Below are 20,840 nucleotides of genomic sequence, written 5' to 3' on the forward strand. Positions count from 1 at the left end.
GAACTCTATGTTGATACTTTATTATTAAGCATTCTCCACAAAATCAATCCACAAATTAGAGTTGGTTTTTTATAATTTAAGAGGAAATTCCTAGAGTATGATTTATTTGAAGGTTACATACCTTTTTGACAATACTACAAAGGACCATAAAACATTTGAGAAAATAATATTACCATTGTAAAGCAATTATACTCCAATAAAGATGTAAAAAATAATAATAATATTACCATTAAAAAGACTTCAGTTTGGGCTTCTCTGGTGGCGCAGTGGTTGAGAGTCCTCCTGCCGATGCAGGGGACACAGGTTCGTGCCCCGGTCCGGGAAGATCCCACATGCCGCGGAGCGGCTAGGCCTGTGAGCCATGGCCGCTGAGCCTGCGCGTCCAGAGCCTGTGCTCCGCAACAGGAGAGGCCACAGCAGTGAGAGGCCCGCGTACCGCAAAAAAAATAAAAAATAAAAAAAATAAAAAAAAAGGTTTCACTTTAATGTTGGGCCTGGTCCCAAGATAAGTCAAATTGCTTCAGAAATTCTTTGGGAGCATAGTAAAAGATAAATTAGTTCTTTTAGAATCAAGAGCATCTTAAAATGAAAAAGAAGGGCTCTAAGATAAAAATGATATTAAAGACAGAAAGAAGGGTACCTGGGAATTTTACAGCAAGTCCTCATTTCCTGACATTACTAAGTATTACTTAAAGGTAAACATAAAGCTTAGCACCTTTGCTTTTCTTGCTGGAACTCTTAACAAATATCACAGTTACCTTTCTTACTAAACAAGGAAATAGCCATTATTTAATACTTTTTTTTAAAACACAGTCAGGGGCTTCCCTGGTGGCACAGTGGTTAAGAATCTGCCTGCCAATGCAGGGGACACAGGTTGGATCCCCGGTCCGGGAAGATCTCACATGCCATGCCGCGGAGCAACTAAGCCCATGCACCACAACTACTGAGCCTGCGCTCTAGAGCCCATGCTTTGCAACAAGTGAAGCCACGACAATGAGAAGCCCGTGCACTGCAACGAAGAGTAGCCCCCGCTTGCCTCAACTAGAGAAAGCCCATACGCAGCAACAAAGACCCAACACAGCCAAAATTAAAAACAAACAAATAAATAAATTTATTTTAAAAAAAACAGTCAGAATTATGATCTGGTATTACAATATGGAAATGCCCATTCTAGGTAATGTTCTTATTAAAGTATGTAGGGCAGACTTCCTATGCACCTTAGTGGTTATAAGATTATATATATAACCATAAAGACTCCATCAAAAAAAACTGTTAGAACTAATAAACAAATTCGGTAGAGTTGCAGGATACACAATCAACACATAAAGATCATTTGCATTTTTATACAATAATAACAAACTATTGGAAAGAAAAATTAAGAAAACAGTCCCATTTATAATAGCATCAAGAAGAATAAAATACTTAGGAATAAATTTCACTAAGAAGGTAAAAATTTTGTATGCTGAAAACTATAAGATATTGATGGAAGAAATTGCAGAATACACAAATGTAAAGATATCCCATGCTAATGGATTAGAAGAATTAATACTGTTAAATAGCCCATATTATCTAAAGCAATCTACAGATTCACTGAAATCCCTATCAAAATTCCAATGGCTTTTTTCACAGAAATAGAAGTACAATCTTAAAATGTATATGGAACCACAAAAGACTCTGAATAGCCAAAGTAATCTTGAGAAGGAAGAACAAAGCTGATTTCCTGATTTCAAAGTATATTATTTCAAAGCTAGAGTAATCAAAAGATTATGGTACTGGCACAAAAACAGACACATAAATAAACAGAACAGAATAGAGAGCCCAGAAATAAACTCATACATACACGGTTAATTAATTTATGACAAAAAAACGAAGAATATACAATGGGAAAATACAGTCTCTTTAATAAATGTTGTTGGGAAAACTAGAAAGCCGCATGCAAAAGAATGAAACTGGACCCCTATCTTACACCATACACAAAAATCAACTCAAAATGGATCAAAGACTTGAATGTAAGACCTAAAACAATAAAACTCCTAGAAGAAAACAGAGGGGGTAACCTCTTTGACAATGGTCTTGGCAATGATTTTTTTTAACTTGACACCAAAAGCAAAGGCAACAAAAGCAAAAATAAACAGAGGGACTACAGTAAACTAAAGAACTTCTGCAGAGCAAAGGAAACCATCAACAAAATGAAAAGGCTAGTGAAGTCAGTCAGAAAAAGAAAAACAAATATCGTATATTAACGCATATATATGGACTCTAGAAAAACAGTACTGATGAACCTACCTGCAAGGCAGGAAAACAGACGCAGACGTAGAGAATGGACTTGTGGACATAGGGAGAAGGGGAGGGTGGGAAGAATTGAGAGAGTAGCATTGACATATATACACTACCATGTGTAAAACAGATAGCTAGTGGGAAGCTGCTGTATAGCACAGGGAGCTCAGCTCGTGCTCTGTGATGACCTAGAGGGGTGTATTGGTGGGGGCCGGGGGGGCAGTGGGAAGGACGCTCAAGAGGGAGGGGAAATATGTATACATATAGCTGATTCACCTTGCATTGTTCTAACACAATATTGCAAAGCAATTATACTCCAATTTAAAAAATAAACTTAAAATAAAATAAAATATCCATCTAATATCAAAAAAAAGAAAAAGAAAAGTTCTATGGAATGGGAGAAAATACTTGCAAACCACATGTCTAATAAGGGTTTAATAACCAAAATATACAAGGAACTCATACAATTCAAGAGCCGAAAAGCAACCAAATTTAAAAACAGGCAAAGAACCTGAATTGACCTTCTTCCAAAGAAAACCTACAAATGGGCATAGGTATATGAAAAGATGCTCAACATCACTAATCATCAGGGAAATGCAAATCAAAACCACAATGAGAGAACCCCCTGGCAGTCCAGTGATTAGGATTCTGGGTTTTCACTGTCAGGAGCCCAGGTTCGATCCCTGGTTGGGGAACTAAGATCCTGTAAGCCACGTGGCGCAGCCAAAAAAAAAAAAGCCCACAGCGAGGTATCACCTCACACCCGTTAGGATGCTTATTACCAAAAAGCTAAAAGATAACAAATGCTGGCAAGGATGTGGATAAGAAGGAACCCTTGTGCACTGTTGGTGGGAATGTAAACTGGTACAACCACTATGGACAACAGCATGGAGTTTCCTCTAGAAATTAAAACTAGAACTACCATATGATCCAGCAACCCCACTCTAGGTATATATACAAAGGAAGTGAAATCACTATCTTGAAAAGACATCTGTATTCCCATGTTCATTGTAGCATTATTCACAATGGCCAAGGTACAGAAGCAACCTAAATGTCCACTGACGAATGAATGGATAAATAAAATGTTATATATATAACATATGTAATATATATATCAGAGAAAGACAAACACTGCATGGTATCACGTATATGTAGAACCTTTAAAAAAAAAAAGTCAACTTATAGAAACAAAACAGAACAGTGATGGCCAGGGTCTGGGGATTAAGGGGGGTGAGGAAAATAGGGAAAGTCTGGTAAAGGATACAAATTTTCAGCTATAAAATAAATAAGGTCTTACTAGAGCATGGACTTGAGGATATGGGGAGGGGGAAGGGTAAGCTGTGACAAAGCGAGAGAGAGGCATGGACATATATACACTACCAAAAGTAAGGTAGATAGCTAGTGGGAAGCAGTCGCATAGCACAGGGAGATCAGCTCGGTGCTTTGTGACTGCCTGGAGGGGTGGGATAGGGAGGGTGGGAGGGAGGGAGATGCAAGAGGGAAGAGATATGGGAACCTATGTATATATATAACTGATTCATGTTGTTGTAAAGCAGAAACTAACACACCATTGTAAAGCAATTATACTCCAATAAAGATGTTAAATAAATAAATAAGGTCTAAGGATCTAATGTATAAATGGTGACTGTAGTTGATAATACTGTATTGTATCACTGAAATTTGCCTTTAATGTTTCCATCAACCTAAGGCACTCAAAAAAAAAAAGCCATTCAGATTATATAGCAAATAAGGAAGAATAATAAGCAACTATCAATACAAAATGCAACAGCTCAATTACAGAGAATGAGAAAATGAATAAAGGTTGAAAATTACTTACAGATGTCATAGAGATAAGATAAAACTTTATAATGAAAGCTACATTTTGGAAATTTCATGTAATGCAGTTAGAGGTATATTCTGGATATTCAGAGTTATCATTTTATTGATCCTTAAATAATGTTTTTTACTGTAGCTTAAAAGAAAACTAACTGAATTATTTTATCCACCTGTCTCTTTCATCAGGACAGATGATACTTCCAGCTCTCATTGGTCTCAAGAAATTTACCATATTTCTCAACATTCTAAGTTTATGGTATCTGTAGGTTGGCATTTCAACGACAGCATATACCATCTCACTCTAGAGACCAGAAAAAATGGGTACATGCTGATTAATTTCCATATTTGAACCAGAAAGAAGAAACCTTTGTGCTAAAAGCAGCATATTCTGGCATTACTTAGAGCAACTGGCATAACGCCTGGTGGGAATGCCTGTGCACAGTGGACATTAAAGGGTTTATAATCTTGCCTAATTGGCCTTGAGTCCTAGTTCTGCCATTTACTAGCTGTGAGACCTTGGATCTCCCTTTCATCATCTGTAAAACAGCAATAACAATAGCTTCCTTTCAGGATTGTTGTGAGACCTAGAAATAATTATGTAGGTAGTGTATCTCTTATTTTTACACTAGATTTTTTTTTTTTTTTTTTTTTTTTTTTTTTTTTTGCGGTACGCAGGCCTCTCGCTGCTGTGGCCTCTCCCGTTGCGGAGCACAGGCTCCGGAAGCGCAGGCTCAGCGGCCATGCATGGCTCACGGACCCAGACGCTCCGCGGCATGTGGGATCTTCCCGGACTAGGCACGAACCGGTGTCCCCTGCATCGGCAGGAGGACTCTCAACCACTGCGCCACCAGGGAAGCCCTAAACTAGCTTCTTTATCAACATAAAATATTCTCACGGCAGGAAGACAGTTGAACAGTACTTAGCAGGACAAAATGGCATTCATACTTGTTCATGTTGAAATAGGTTACTTCTGTTTTAGGCTAAGATAATCTCAGTTGTGTCGTTTCAAAGCAAATTCGTCCCTAAAATGTTTAGTGCATCTCCTTTCACTTCTACCATTAGATGCCCCCTTCCTTTCAAGAGAAGTTTGATGATGTAGCTGAAAGTGAAGTAATCAAAGGATTGAAAGTCTGTAATTCAGGCTTCATTACTTGTTAGCTCCATAAGCTATGGTCAATGACTTAACTTCTCCAAATTCTAATCTTCTCAACTACATAGTCCACATAATAACCCCTAAGCTGGTCTATCTCAAGGAAATACAAGGGAAAAATGCACAATTTATGGAATGGTTCTTTTTAATCAATAAAAGCATCAACTTTTCCATATCTGGAAAATATTTAGTGAATACATTGAGAAAATACTCAGACTATTTAGTGAAACACTTACATTGACCAATTCACTCTTATGAAGATAATAATAGCAGTGGTACATTGCCTTTCTCGCAAAGTAAATTTAGCAATGCAATTTTTAGTAATGGCAAGAGTATCTCACTTGAAATTAAGAGATTTGTGTTAATTTCCATTAATCATTTAATATGCAATCGTGCTTTATTCACTTTAATGTACAAATAACGTACAATAAAATATATTCATTTATTTGTTCAACAAATATTTATTGAAGACCTACTAGGTGACACCACTGTTCTAGGCACTGAGGATACAACAAAAAACAAATTATTGTTTAAGTAGACAGTATATCTTCACATACATAGTCTCATTTTGATACTCAAAACCACTACATGAGGTGAGCTGGTGAGGCCAGAGATGTCAGTAGATTTTACCAGGATCAATAACAAGTTGTGTCAGCTTCAGTCCAGTTCTTCTGATTCTTAATACAGTTCTTCCTATATTCTCTGTGAAAATGTAAGTGCTGATTCTTTCAAGTATAGCACTCTAGGGACTTCCCTGGCAGTCCAGTGGTTGAGATGCCACACTCCCAATGCAGGGAGCACAGATTTGATCCCTGGTCGGGGAACTGGGATCCCACATGCCACGCCGCCAAAAATAATAATGATAATAAATAAATAGAAAAAAAAAATTTTTAAGTTAGTTAAAAAAAAAGTATAGCACTCTACTGGACAAGATTATACTACCCCCAGATGACCTAAACCCAGCTAGAAGAAATACTCATTCCTGTAAGTCCTGGGAACGACAATGGTTTTTTTGTAATGAAATAGTAAGACATTTAAATTAAAAGCTGCTTCCAGTTACTTCCCATTTTTCTGCTCATTCTATATAACAAAATTCCTTAACAGAATGATTTATATTAATTCTCACCATCTTCCTCCCCTCTGTTATCTCTTTAATTCACTCCAGTTAGACATTTATACTGCTACTCCATTAAAATCACCTGTGTTAAAATGACCAATCTGGTGCGCATTCATTTTATTCCAAACATATGCATCATTGATGCAGTTGATTAACCAACTGCTTGTTTAAGCATTTTCTTTACTTGGTTTCAGAAATTTCAGTCTTGTTACCTTCCTTTCCCAGATCCCCTTCCTTTGCCATCTTCCCATCTTTTCCCATTTTCCCTTTCCATTTTCCTTTCCTGGGGTAGAAGAATTAATGGCAGGCAGAAGTATGGAGGTGAGATGAGGACATGTGAGGCACCTTGGCAGCACGCCTAATGGTGTCCAGGATGTGGGATGTGAAGGAGTGAGTGAGGCAGCCACATGGAAGCATAATTTCAGCTTTCTCAACCATGCCCAAGAATGCAGGGGCGCTGCAGAAGGTGGGGGAAGGGCCCCACCTGCACAAAGAAATATTGGCAAGTGTCTCCAGATTGATTAATAGCTTCAACTTATCTCCAACCAAAACCCAGTAGGTATTTTTCTAGAAACTATTATCCTGATTCTAAAATTTATACAGTAATTCAAAGTACCTAGAGTAGCCAAAACAACATTATGCTAGGTGAAATAAGCCAGACAGAAAGATAAATACTGTATGATCTTACTTATATGTGAAATCTAAAATAATCAAACTCATAGAAGCAGAGAGTACACTGGCAATTACCAGAAAAGGGAGGGGGAAATGGGAAGGTGATGGTCAAAGGGCACAAAATTTCAGTTGTGCAAGATAAGTAAGTTCTTGAGATTTGCTATACAGCATAGTGCCTAGAGCTAACAATACTGTATTGTATACTAAAAATCTGCTAAGTAGGTAGATCTTAGGTGTTCTTAATACACACACAAAGGCACACACAAAATAATAACAATAATAGAAGTGGGAGAAAATTTTGGGAAGGTGATGGACATGTTTATGGTCTTGATAGTAGTGATGGTATTATGGGTATATGCTTATCCCCAAACGCATCAAGTTGTATTCATTAAATATGTACAGCTTTGTACATGTCATTCATACCTCAATGAAGTGGTTTAAAAATAGAAAGAAGAAAGAAAGAAAGAAAGAGAGAGAGAGAGAGGGAGGGAGGGAGGGAGAGAGGAAAGATTGATTGACTTTGGAGTGAAACAGACTGGGATTCAGGTCCCAGTTTTGCCACTTACTAGCCATGTGACCTTGGCCAAATCATTTAAACTCTCTGAATCTCACTTTGTTCATGTGTAAAATGAGGACACCACAGAAGGAATAATATGATGTCTGAGATGTTCTTTTTAACAATCCAGGTAGGAGTGGGCAGGGGTATGAATTAATCAAAACTGGCCATAGGTTGATAATTACTGAAGTTGGATGATGGATACACAAAGTTTCATTATATCATTGTCTCTATTTTGCATGTATTTGAAATTTCTATAATACAAACCTTAGAAAAATTAATTTTAAAATATGAATGCCTCATCAGAAAAATGGATAATCAGAAGGAACTACTGATGATCCATGAAAGAAATATAAATGGCCAAACATTCTTAACTGTTTGATTTCACTAATTTTTAAATGGAAATTTACATACAAAGATAATATCTCTTAAGTGATGACCAAAAGTAAGAAAGAAGAATAAAGGTTGTGAACTGATCTTACTTGATTTCAAGCCTACAGTAATCATGATAGTGTGGAACTGACATAAATGAAGACATAATTCAATGGAACAAAACTGAGAATCCAGAAATAGACACATATATCTTTGTCAATTGTTTTCAGCAAAGATGCCAAGGCAACTCAATAGTGGAAAAGAAAGATTTATCAGCAATTAGTGCTGTAAATAACTGGTTATACATTTGGGAAAAAAAGAACATTGACCTTTACCTCTATACAAAAACTCACACAGGAATGTTCATATAAACTTTATTTATAATAGCCCCAGACTAAAAACAACACAAATGTCCATCGACAGAAGAATTATAGTAGGAAAATTCTAAGAATGACCCCCAATAACCCACATCCTAATATACTCTCTTCTTCTCTGATTATGAGCTGAACCTATGAATATGATTATGTTACCTTATGTGGCAAAATGGAGATTATCCAGTTGAACCAATTAATCACAAAACCCTTCAAAAGCTGAGTGTTTTCTCTGGCAGATGGCAGAAGGTGAAGTCAGTGAGACTGGAAACACAGGAAGGATTTGACACACTGTTGCTGGCTCTGAAGATGGAGGGGGTACAGCCCCTAGGAGCTGAGAGCCACCTCTGCTATCAGCCAGGAAGGAAACAGAGACCTCAGTCCTACAACCACATGGAACTGAATTTTGTCAACAATCTGAATGAGCTTGGAAGCAGTCTATTCCCTAGAGCCCCCAGATAAGAGCCCAGATTGACCAACAATTCCTTGCTTTGGCCTCCTGAGACTCTATGCAAAGAATCCAGTTTAGCCTGCCTGGAATTCTTACCTACAGATTTGTGAAATTAATAATAATAATAATAAATAGTGTTGTTTTAAACTACTATATGGTAATTTGTTACATAACAATAGAAAACTGATACATATTTTGGTACCTGGAAGTGGGGTGTCATGATGATAAACACCTAAAATGTGACTTTGAAATTGGGCAATGGGCAGAGAGAGACTGGAAGATTTTGAGGAGCATGGTGGAAATCTTGAACAGACTGTTAGTAGAAATATGGACTTTAAAGATACTGCTGGTGAGGACCCAGAAAGAACTGAATGGAACTCAGAGGAACATGCATTTGGAAACTAGAAGAAAGGAAATCCTTGTCTTGTAGAGACAGAACACTTAGCAAAATTATATCCTGCAGTTATATAGGAGAAAGGAAAATTCAAAAGTGATGAACTTGAATACTTAGGAGATTCCAAGCCAAGGGTTGAAGGTGTTCCCTGTTTTCTTCTTGCTGCTTATAGTAAAATATAAGGGGAGATAAATTGAGGAAAGGACTGCTAAGGAATCAGGACTTGCTGATTTGGGAAATTCTCGACCTATCCAGATGGAAAGAGATGCTAAAAGTAAGAGATTGCTTCTGAAATCATGGCATTAAGAACAGGCTCAGGCTGGGCATGTAACCATACAACTCTTTGCTGAAACCCTGGAAAGATCAAAGGGTCAGAGTATTCAGCCACACAAAAGATCCTTCCAAGTGATTAAGCGTCTTCCTAACAGATTTTCTCTATCAAGAGGGCCTTGAGATAGTTTAAGAGCACTGCCCATCAGCCAAAACACAGAGATCTTTAAAAGATTTGTGGATTTGGCTCTTGTCTGATGGGAGTGAATTCCAAACAAGATCCATAGCTTTTTGAGAATTTTATATCAGCAGCCATAATACCAGTGTGGACTGAACGTGAGAGAGTATAAAGTGAAAAAAAAAGGCTGTCAAGTCCCCCAAATTCTACTGACAGGAGGAGGCTGATAAAATAATTCAGCTGTAAACACATGCTACCTTTCATAGAAAAGGATGATTCAAACTATTAGGTATAAAATAAGCTACAAGGATCTATTGTACAACATGGGGAATACAGCCAATATTTTATAATAACTATAAATGTGGTATAACCTTTAAAAATTGTGAATCACTATGTTGTACACCTGTAACTTATATAATATTACTGTACATCAACTATACTTCAACTTTTTTAAAAAAGAAAGAAAAGAATGAATCAAAAGATGAAAACAAAAGCCTAGAGAGCAGAATCAGAGGATGGAGCCAAGAACCCAAAGTGCAGAGCTCCGAACCACCCATTATTGCCAGGCCTTGAAGCTTTAATCAAAGAACTCTGCCTGGAGTTTACCTGGCTGGATTTTTTAACTGCTTTGGACAAGGAAAATTGTTATTTTTTTCCATCCTCCCCTATTTTTCAACTGGAATAGCTATAACTCTTATGCTATGCCCATCCAACTACTGTGGGAGTGTTGGAGGCAGCTGAAGGGAATTTTGCCCAGGAGCTGTACTTAATGGATTACACCAGAGCCTGTTCTAACCTGATTTAGATTTAGATGATGAGATTTGGGACTTTTAAGCCAGTAGAATTTATATGATGGAATGATACTATTTCGAACCTTAGGATAAGCTGAATGTATTTCACTTGTGGGACAGGCATGGATCGTTGTGGGCCAGAGGTTGGGTCATATTAGGCAAAATTCTAAGAATGACTCCCAGTGACTTGTATAACCTCCACTTTGAGTTTTGTGGGAACCTGTGACATGATGAACTATCACTCCCATGATTATGTTACACTATATGACAAAAGGGAGATTATCCAGGTGGGTCCAATCTAATCACAAAAGCCCTTTAAAAACAGAGAATTGTCTCTAGATGGCAGCACAAGGCAAAATCAGACAGAGCCAAAGGGTAAGAAGCACTCAATGTGCTACTGTGACCTTGAAGATGGAGGGAATCATGGGCAAGGACCAGAGAGCAGCCTCTAGCAGTTGATTTGACTCCTAGCCAACAGCCAGCAAAGAAACAGAACTGAATTCTGCTATCAAACTGAACGACCTTGAAAATGGATCCTTCCCGGGAGTTCCCTGGTGGTCTAGTGGTTAGGATTCAGTGCTTTCACTGCCATGGCCCAGGTTCAATCCCTGGTGGGGGAACTGAGATCTTGCAAACCACACGGAGTGGCCAAAAGTTAAAAAAAAAAAAAAGAAAGAAAGAAAGAAAATGGATTTTCCCCTACAGCTTCCAGATAAGAGCTGAGCCCAGCCAACGCCTTGTTTTTGGCCTTCTGAGATCCTGAGCGGTGAACCCAGCTGAGACTGCTCAGACTTCTGAACTACAAAACTATAAGCTAATAATAGGTGTTGTTTCAAGCCATTATGATTGTGGTAATTTGTTATGGCAGCAATAGAAAACTAGTACATGAATAGGTAACACATGGTATGTCCATACAACTGAATACAACTCAGTAATAAAAAGGAATGAATTATCAATACACACAAAAAATGGAAGAATCTCAAAATAATGACGCTGAGTGAAGGAAGCTAGGTAAAAATAAGTAAGAGTACCTGCTGTATGATTTCATCTATGTACAATTCTAGAAAATGCACACAACTCTATGATGCAGAAAACAGATCAGTGCTTGCCTGGGGATAGGATGGGGAAGGGTGGTTAAGGAAGGTGGATTATAAGGGGCCATGAGAAAATCTTAGGAGATGATGACTGTGTTTATTATCTTGTTTCTGATGGTGGATTCACAAGTGTATACATAAGTCAAAGCTCATAAAACTGTATGTTATAAAATGTGCAATTTATATCATTATACCTCAATACAGCTGTAAAAATGTTAAAAGTAAGCCTTCTAGACACTGTAGAAAAGATTCCCAAATAACATTTTCATTCAAAAGGTAGAAAATGCAGAGAAGCAGATTTTTTTAATCCTGTTAATTTAGCCTCCAGTTAAAAAATAAATTGTGTGCACTATCTTCTATATTTCTATAAAAAGAATTTTTAAAGCTTACAATCTACAAAGAACAAAATGCTTCCTTTGTAACTCTTCTGAACTTGCACATTTTAGCTGCCTACTGTCTAGTAACATCATTACAGCCACTACCTAGAGTTAGAAAATAAACCAAAATTTAACCAGCATGTGGTTCCTGTTCTCCATTTCTCACATTGCTCAGTGACCTCGAAGTGATGTGCTTCTCTAAACTTCTGCATCACTTTCCATCTGTTCCCCAGCTTAGTGTTTACTGTATACTGTGGTTTATTAAGCTCTCATGGTTTCTTGCAGGAGTCTTGTCTATTCCATTGAATTCAAAGATACCTGAAGGCCAAGAGTCCATTCATTCATTCATTAAATATTGGCAGTTCTAGATATGCTGATAAGAGAAACATAAATTAAAAATTGTCCTGGGCTTCCCTGGTGGCGCAGTGGTTGAGAGTCCGCCTGCCGATACAGGGGACACGGGTTCGTGCCCCGGTCCGGGAAGATCCCACATGCCATGGAGCGGCTGGGCCCATGAGCCATGGCTGCTGAGCCTGCGCGTCCGGAGCCTGTGCTCCACAACGGGAGAGGCCACAACAGTAAGAGGCCTGCGTACCGAAAAAAAAAAAAAAATTGTCCTACCTCCCATAATCTCCTGAGATGAAAAAATCTATTGTTTAAAAAAAAAAAAAAGGGAGCCACCTACAGAATAAACCACTTTCTGATTTCCTGATAAATGTGAGGAAAAACCTAGCTAGATAATCCATGTATGTGAAAAGTGGCTCTAAAAGAAAGAATAAAGGCTTTCCTTTAGGAGACAGAAAAAGGTGGATCACAAAATAAGAGGTGCTAAAAAAATAAATAAATAAAATAAGAGGTGCTGCCAGGAAGACTGTGAATAAAGAGAAATAAGCATATATATTGAATACCTTCTAGGTACCAGGCCCTACGCTAGGCACTTAACATACGTTATTTCACCTCATCCTCATAATAATCCTACAAGGTCCAAAGATTAGGCCTCTTAACCTCAAAAAAGGAAACAAAACAGGAAAACATAGTTTAAATAATTATTCAAATTCACTCAGAAGCCACATATTACGACTCAATATATAGATCCAGCTGATCCCAAAGCCTAGTTTTTTTCCTGACAGAGGAAGGTCCATGAGCAAAAGCAGAGTCCTAAATTCAGGTAAAAGCAAATATCCAGTTAGACTAACATTTAAGGCATATATGGGAATGTTGGGAGAAGCAGCTAAAAATCAAGCTAAGTACCATATGTTTTTCCTTAAAGATATTGACCAAAAATGATTTTAACACTGCAAATGACCATTCATTTGCCTTAGTCATCCAAAGTTATCCCATTGTCATGTCACAGTTATCTGATAATTAGTACAAAGTCTAATCAGAAAAAGTTGACGAAAAAAATTTTTCTCATGGTCTCCACTCCTAGAGATCAATTTGTTTTTATATAGTCCCAAGAATTTGGACTGATACTGAAAAAGTCCAACAAGTTCACTCAAGTTCACAGAAGCCCTAGAAAACCTAGGTTAACTCCTAGGAATATTTAGAGGAAAATATTTAATGTAATTATCATGGTATTCTGGTATTGACTTGCTTTCAAGCTGGAGCAGACTGGTCAATAGAGCCATGAATTTGGACTTCCCTGGTGGCACAGTGGCTAGGAATCTGCCTGCCAATGCAGGGGACACGGGTTCGAGCCCTGGTCCAGGAAGATCCCACATGCCACAGAGCAACTAAGCCCGTGAGGCACAACTACTGAGCCTGCGCTCTAGAGCCCGCAAGCCACAACTACCTAGCCCGTGTGCCACAACGACTGAAGCCCACATGCCTAGAGCCTGTGCTCCGCAACAGAGAAGCCACCGCAATGAGAAGCCCGCGCACCGCAACGAAGAGCAGTCCCCGCTCGTGGCAACTAGAGAGAAAACCCGCGTGCAGAAACAAGACCCAACGCAGCCAAAAATCAATGAAGTTTTAAAAAATAGAGCCATGAATTTAATTAAGACCCTCAGTGGAGTTTTGGGTTGTCTATACCCTGATAGCAGATAACCATGGTGCATTAAATAATTTGCACCTGTACTTATGTTACTTAATCTAACAATTTGAACAACCACCTTCAAGTCCAAGTCTGTATCTTGCAGAAGGGCTTCCTTAAAAATGTTAAATTTAAAATGGCTAAGCTGATTGAGGTAAATACAATTGCATGGTAAATGTGCTCACAGCTTATGTCCAAGGGTTTAGCAGGCTATCTGATTCTGAGTGATTCTGAGTTGCACTCAGGATATCAGTTCAACTAATGTCACTAAAATCTCTAACAAAAAATACTGTGTTAATAATCCAAGACTGATGATATCACATACTGAGAAAGGTATGTTTGGATGACTACATATGAACCATTCTAAATTTGCTTCAGGCCAAACAGTGGATCCTCTGATTAGCAGCTGATGAGCCTATTAAGATCTCAGGTTCATTAGCAAACATGGTACAACATAAAGTGTCTTAATTTAGGAAACAGAATAGAATTCAAGTCTTGGTTCACTTATTAGCCATGTCAGTTCACCTCTATGAACATGTTCTCTCATTATAACTACAACTTCATAAGACTGCTTTGAGAATAAAGTGATATAATTGAAGTAAAAGAACTCTGGTAACCAGAAAACCATGCCAACAATGCTGTGGTGCTTCCCAGCATGTGGTAAGCCAACGGTACATGATATGTCAAATGAGGTAAATTGAGCAGCATCTTCAAGGAAGGGAAAGCCATTGAAGGTGATTATAATCCTCCTCTGAATCACAATCAGTACAAAATCCAAGTCTCACTGAAGCTGAAAACACAAATTCGCTAAATATACGTCTCTAGAGTACCAAGCCTGAAAAGGTAAGATTTGGGGGCCTACAGTTTTCTGGTAAGAGTGAGTTTGAGCCATAGAATTTGGATAACTAGACCAGGACAAGGTAGATAGAGCCTACAGTGAGGATAGAGCAAAGGCAGCAACTAAAGCAAGGCTCAAAGTTAAGCCTCTGATATTCACATACTCAAAGAATGAACAAACTTCAAAAATAACAATTTTATTTGGCAAAATCAGTAAATAAATTGGCAAACTTGACAGATAATCATTTCAATGTAACATTTTACTTAGTAGATAAATATTTGTAGAAAATCTATAAATAAACTCTTTTCTCAAAACTGTAAGTGAAAGGCCAAACACAATAGATTACATATTCTATGATTCCATTTATATGAAATTCTAAGAAAGCAAAACTAATGATACAAAACAAATCATTTGCCAAGGGCCAAGGGTGGGAGGATGGGACTGACTGCAAAAGGACATATCAATTTTGGGGGATGAAGGAAATGTTCTATATCATGATTATGGTGGTAGATATATATGTATGCTTTCAAAACTCATTGAATTCGACACTGATAATTGGAGAATTTTATTATGTGAAAAGTATACCTCAAAAAAAATTTTAAAGCTCATATGTAATAAATCAGCATGCTTTTCAAAGAACCATTTCAGTAAAAATATTTTACTTAGTAAACAAATATTTATTTGTAGAAAATCTGGAAATAATATTTAAAAAATTTTCACAATCATGAGCAGTAGTTACTTTCTTTTAATTTTTATTTTCTAATTTAATTTTTATTTTATATTGGGGTATAGTTGATTTACAATGTTGTATTAGTTTCAGGTGTATAGCAAAGTGGTTCAGTTATATATGTACATATATCCATTCTTTTTCAGATTCTTTTTGCATATAGATTATTACAGAACACTGAGTATAGTCCCCTGTGCTAGAGAGTAGGTCTTTGTTGATTATCTATTTTATATAAAGTAGTGTGTATCTCTTAATCCCAAATTCCTAATTTATCCCTCCCCCCACCTTTCTCCTTTGGTAACCATAAATTTGTTTTTGAAAACAATGAGTCTTTCTGTTTTGTATATAAGTTCATTTGTATCATCTTTTTAGAGTCCACATATAAGTGATATCATTGTCTTTCTCTGTCCAATTTACTTCACTTAGTAAAATCTATAGGTCCATCCATGTTGCTGCAAATGGCATTATCTCATTCTTTTTTATGGCTGAGGAACATTGCACTGTATATATTTACCACATCTTCTTTATCCATTCCTCTGTCAATGGACATTTAGGCTGCTTCCATGTCTTGGCTATTGTAAACAGTGCTGCAATGAACACTGGGGTGCATGTATCTTTTTGAATTATGGTTTTCTCCAGATATATGCCCAGGAGTGGGATTGCTAGATCATATGGTAGTTCTATTAATTTTTTTAGTTTTTTAAGGAAACTTCCACACTGTCCTCCATAGTGGTTGTACCAATTTACATTCCCACCAACAGCATAGGAGGGTTCCCCTTTCTCCACACCCTCTCCAGCATTTATTGTTTGTAGACTTTTTGATGATGGCCATTCTGACCAGTGTGAGGTGATACCTCATTGTAGCTTTTATTTGCGTTTCTCTAATAATTAGCAAAGTTGGGCATCTTTTCATGTTTTTTTGGCCATCTGTATGTCTTCTTTGGAGAAATGTCTGTTTAGATCTTCTGCCAATTTTTTGATTGGGTTGTTTTTGTTTTTTTGATATTGACCTGCATGAGCTATTTGTATATTCTGGAGATTAATCCCTTGTCGGTCACTTTGTTTGCAAAGATATTCTCCCTTTCTGTGGGTTGTCTTTTCATTTTGTTTATGATTTCCTTTGCTGTGAAAAGGCTTTTAAGTTTAATTAGGCCCCATTTGTGTATTTTTGTTTTTATTTTCATTACTCTAGGAGGTGGATACAAATAGATATTTCTATAATTTATGTCAGAGTGTTCCACCTATGTTTTCCTCTAAGAGTTTTATAGTATCTGGTCTTACATTTAGGCCTTTAATCCATTTTTTTTTTGTGTATAGTGTTAGAGAATGTTCTAATTTCATTCTTTTACATGTAGCTGTTTTCCCAGCACCAGTTATTGAAGAGACTGTCTTTTCTCCATTGTATATTCTTTCCATCTTCGTCATAGATCAATTGACCATAGGTGCATGGGTTTATTTCTAGGCATTCTATCTTGTTCCATTAATCTATATTTCTGTTTTTGTGCCAGCACCATACTGTTTTGATTACTGCAGCTTTGTAGTATAGTTTGAAGTCAGGGAGCCTGGTTCCTCCAGCCCCATTTTTCTTTCTCAGAATTACTTTGGCTATTAGGGGTCTTTTGTGTTTCCATACAAATTCTAAAATTTTTGTTCTAGTTCCATGAAAAATTCCATTGGTAATTTGACAAGGATTGCAATGAATCTGTAGCTGCCTTGGGTAGTATAGCCATTTTGACAATACTGATTTTTCCAATCCAAGAACACATTATATCTTTCCATCTGTTTGTATCATATTCCATTTCTTTCATCAGCATCTTATAGTTTTCAGAGTACAGGCCTTTTGTCTCCTAGGTATTTTATTATTTTGATGCAATGGCAAATGGGATTGTTTCCTTAATTTCTCTTTCCAATCTTTCATTGTTAGTGTATAGAGATGCAACAGATTTCTGTGTATTAATTTTGTATCCTGCAACCTTACCAAATTCATTGAGGAACTCTAGTAGTTTTCTGGTAGCATCTTTAGGATTTTCTGTAAACAGTGACAGTTTCACTTCTTTTCCAATTTGGATTTCTTTGGTTTTGGGGTTTTTTTTTCTTCTCTGATTGCCATGGCTAGGACTTCCAAAACTATGTTGAATACAAGTGGTGACAGTGAACATCCTTGTCTTGTTCCTGATCTTAGAGGAAATTCTGTCAGCCTGATCTCACTGATCTTAGAGGAAATGCGGCCAGCTTATCACCACTAAGGATGATGTTAGCTGTGGGTTTGTCATATATGGCCTGTATTATGTTGAGGTAGGTTCCCTCTATGCCCATTTTCTGGAGAGTTTTTATCATAAATGGGTGTTGAATTTTGTTGAAAGCTTTTTCTGCATCTATTGTGAGATGATCACATGGTTTTTATTCTGCAGTTTGTTGATGTGGTGTACCACACTAATTGATTTGAGGATATTGAAAAATCCTTGCATCCCTAGGATAAATCCCACTTGACCATGGTGTATGAACCCTTTAACGTATTGTTGGATTAGGTTTGCCAGTATTTTGTTGAGGATTTTTGTATTTATGTTCATCAATGATATTGACCTGTAATTTTCTCTTTTTTTGTAGTATCTTTGTCTTGTTTTGGTATCAGGGCGATGGTGGCCTCACAGAATGAGTTTGGGAGTTTTCCTGCCTCTGTAATTTTTTGGAATAGTTTCAGAAGTATAAGTGTTAACTCTTTTCTAAGTGTTTGACAGAATTCACCTGTGATAGATAGAATTCATCTGGTCCTGAACTTTTGTTTGTCGGAAGTTTTTTAATCACAGTTTCAATTTCAGTACTTGTGATTGGTCTGCTCATATTGGTCTGTGATTGGTCTGTTCTTCATGGTTTAGTCTTGAAAGATTGTACCTTTCTAAGAATTTGGGCATTTCTTCCAGGTTGTCCATTTCATTGGCATATAGTTGCTTGTAGTAGTCTCTTATGATTCCTTTGTATTTCTGTGGTGTCAGTTGTAACTTCTCCTTTTTCACTTCTAATTTTATTGATTTGAGCCCTTTCCCTTTTTTCTTGATGAATCTAAAGGTTTATCAATTTTGTTTATCCTTTCAAAGAACAAGATTTTAGTTTCACTTATCTTTTCTATTGTTTTGTTCATCTCTATTTATTTCTGCTCTGATCTTTATGATTTCTTTCCTTCTACTAACTTTGTTTTTGTTTGTTCTTTTCTCTCTAGTTGCTTTAGGTGTAAGGTTATGTTGTTTAGTTGAGATTTTTCGTTTCCTGAGGTAAGATTGTATTGGCATAAACTTCCCTCTTAGAATTGCTTTTGCTGTATCCCAAAGGTTTTGTATTGTCATGTTTTTGTTTTCATTTGTCTCTAAGTATTTTTTTATTTCCTCTTTCTTAGGTGATCCATTGGTTGTTTAGTAACATTGTTCAACCTCCACATGTTTGTGGGGTTTTTTTCCCAAATATTTACTTATTTATTTATTTATTTTTGGCTCTGTTGGGTCTTCATTGCTTCATGCAGGCTTTCTCTAGTTGCAGTGAGCAGGGGCTACTCTTCTTTGCAGTGCACAGGCTTCTCATTGTGGTGGCTTCTCTTGTTGCAGAGCACTGGCTCTAGGTGATCGGGCTTCAGTAGTTGTGGCACACAGACTCAGTAGTTGTGGCTCATGGGCTCTAGAATGCAGGCTTAGTAGTTATGGCACATGGGCTTAGTTGCTCCACAGCATGTGGGATCTTCCCGGACCAGGGCTTGAACCCATGTCCTCTGCATTGGCAGGCAGATTCTTAACCACTGCACCACCAGGGAAGTCCCATGTTTGTGTTTTCTACAGTTTTTTCCTTGTAGTTGATTTCTAATCTCATAGCAGTGTGGTTGGAAAGGATGCTTGATATGATTTCAATTTTCTTAAATTTACCAAGGTTTGCTTTGTGGCCCAGCATGTGATCTATCCTGGAGAATGTTCCATGTGCACTTGAGAAGAATGTGTATCCTGCTGCTTTTGGATGGAATGTTCTATAAATATCAATTAAGTCCAAGCAGTGTTTACTTTCTGACATTATTAAGAATTTATTTTTCTTCTAGAAAAACAAGCAAAACTAAAAAGTAATTGAAAAGTGACCCTGAATGAAATTTAAAACCCTCCAAAAAATGTTTCATGAACTCAATACAATGATGCAGTACTTAGCAGGTCTTTGAATACATTTTCCAGAATGTAGCAGTATACTAGATGTTCTAAATTCAGGTTGTACAGGGGTCAGGAAGACAATATAAGTGAGTGGCATGGGACAAGGGTTACTGTGGTAAACTGGAGAGTACATGGCCCTTCCCAAATAAGCTGCCACCACTGGGTCCCACAGACTGATGCCAGGAAAGAACACAGGCTGCAGTGTAGCCAGAGTTTCTGACGTTTAAAGAAAGGCAGAAATATGGACTTATTATGTGAAATTTCCTGATTTTTTAGAATGATGGCTCCAATTTTTTTTACAACACCATATGGGCCAAACAAAACACACCCATATATAGAATTGTGATTTCAGGTCCATAGTGCATGCTTTCTGAACTTTTTCAGTAACAAAGTCTTGCCATCGTTCTAACTGCTTACCTCTTTATTTGTAGAGCCCAGAATAATGTGAAATACTAGTGCAACTGAAGTAAAATTCATCTCAAAATTATATGACAGCTAGTCACTTCTAATCATTTTGCTGAAAAACCAAGTCCTGTTTACATCTCTAAGCATACTGGTTGGTAATAAAAGGAAAACTCTATTAGAATGAACAGAGAAGGAGTGAGGAAAAACTGAAGAAAAACACAATTTTAAGAACATAGTCAACTTTTAGACTCCAGGGCAACAAAATAATCCACATGTTGGAATTTGAGAACTTCATTGCCCCAACTAGTCCAACCTGGCTGTAAATTTCGAGCAAACAATTCCAAACATTCCCCCTCTGGCTTGATATAGTCTTTTAGAACCTCTGTCCAGAAAAAAAAAGAGAAAATAACACGAAAATTATTATTAAGGAAGGAATCAATTTCCTTTAGCAGTAAAGAGTAGAAAAGCAGGGATGTTTCCTTAAAAAAAAAAAAAGGCAAGTTAATTTCAAGGATTTCATCACAGGCTTTACTATTTATAGTTAGAAAGTCATTTGAAATAAACACCCTTGAGATTGGGAACAATACCATCAGCACTTTCAACAGTCCTGATTTATCAGTTTTCATTTGTAGATTTTAACACCCACATCGGTAACTTTTCAGTCTTCCAATAATGCTGACATAGCTCCTGAGTACTAACTTAATTTATTTTTTAATAAATGTAATCCATGCATGAAAAAAAGTCTATAGGAACA

At 37.2% G+C, this 20,840-nt stretch overlaps 1 protein-coding gene across 21 annotated transcripts in view; it reads right to left on the reverse strand.

Moving 5' to 3' along the window:
• Positions 1–20,840, reverse strand: part of METTL4 (methyltransferase 4, N6-adenosine) — a 527,313-nt gene that overhangs the window by 479,404 nt on the left and 27,069 nt on the right. For 3 of the 21 annotated variants that reach the window (XM_079943112.1, XM_079943110.1, XM_079943108.1), the window contains exon 9: positions 18,105–20,468. The exons of the other annotated variants lie outside the window; for them this stretch is intronic. In XM_079943112.1, the coding sequence (XP_079799238.1) occupies positions 20,323–20,468 (146 nt within the window). In that variant the 3' untranslated portion in view covers positions 18,105–20,322. Of the gene's footprint in view, positions 1–18,104; positions 20,469–20,840 lie in introns of those variants that run through there. 21 annotated transcript variants of the gene reach the window in all.

This window comes from Stenella coeruleoalba, assembly GCF_951394435.1.
Source record: "Stenella coeruleoalba genome assembly, chromosome: 14".
In the NCBI taxonomy this organism is placed as follows: Eukaryota; Metazoa; Chordata; class Mammalia; order Artiodactyla; family Delphinidae; genus Stenella; species Stenella coeruleoalba.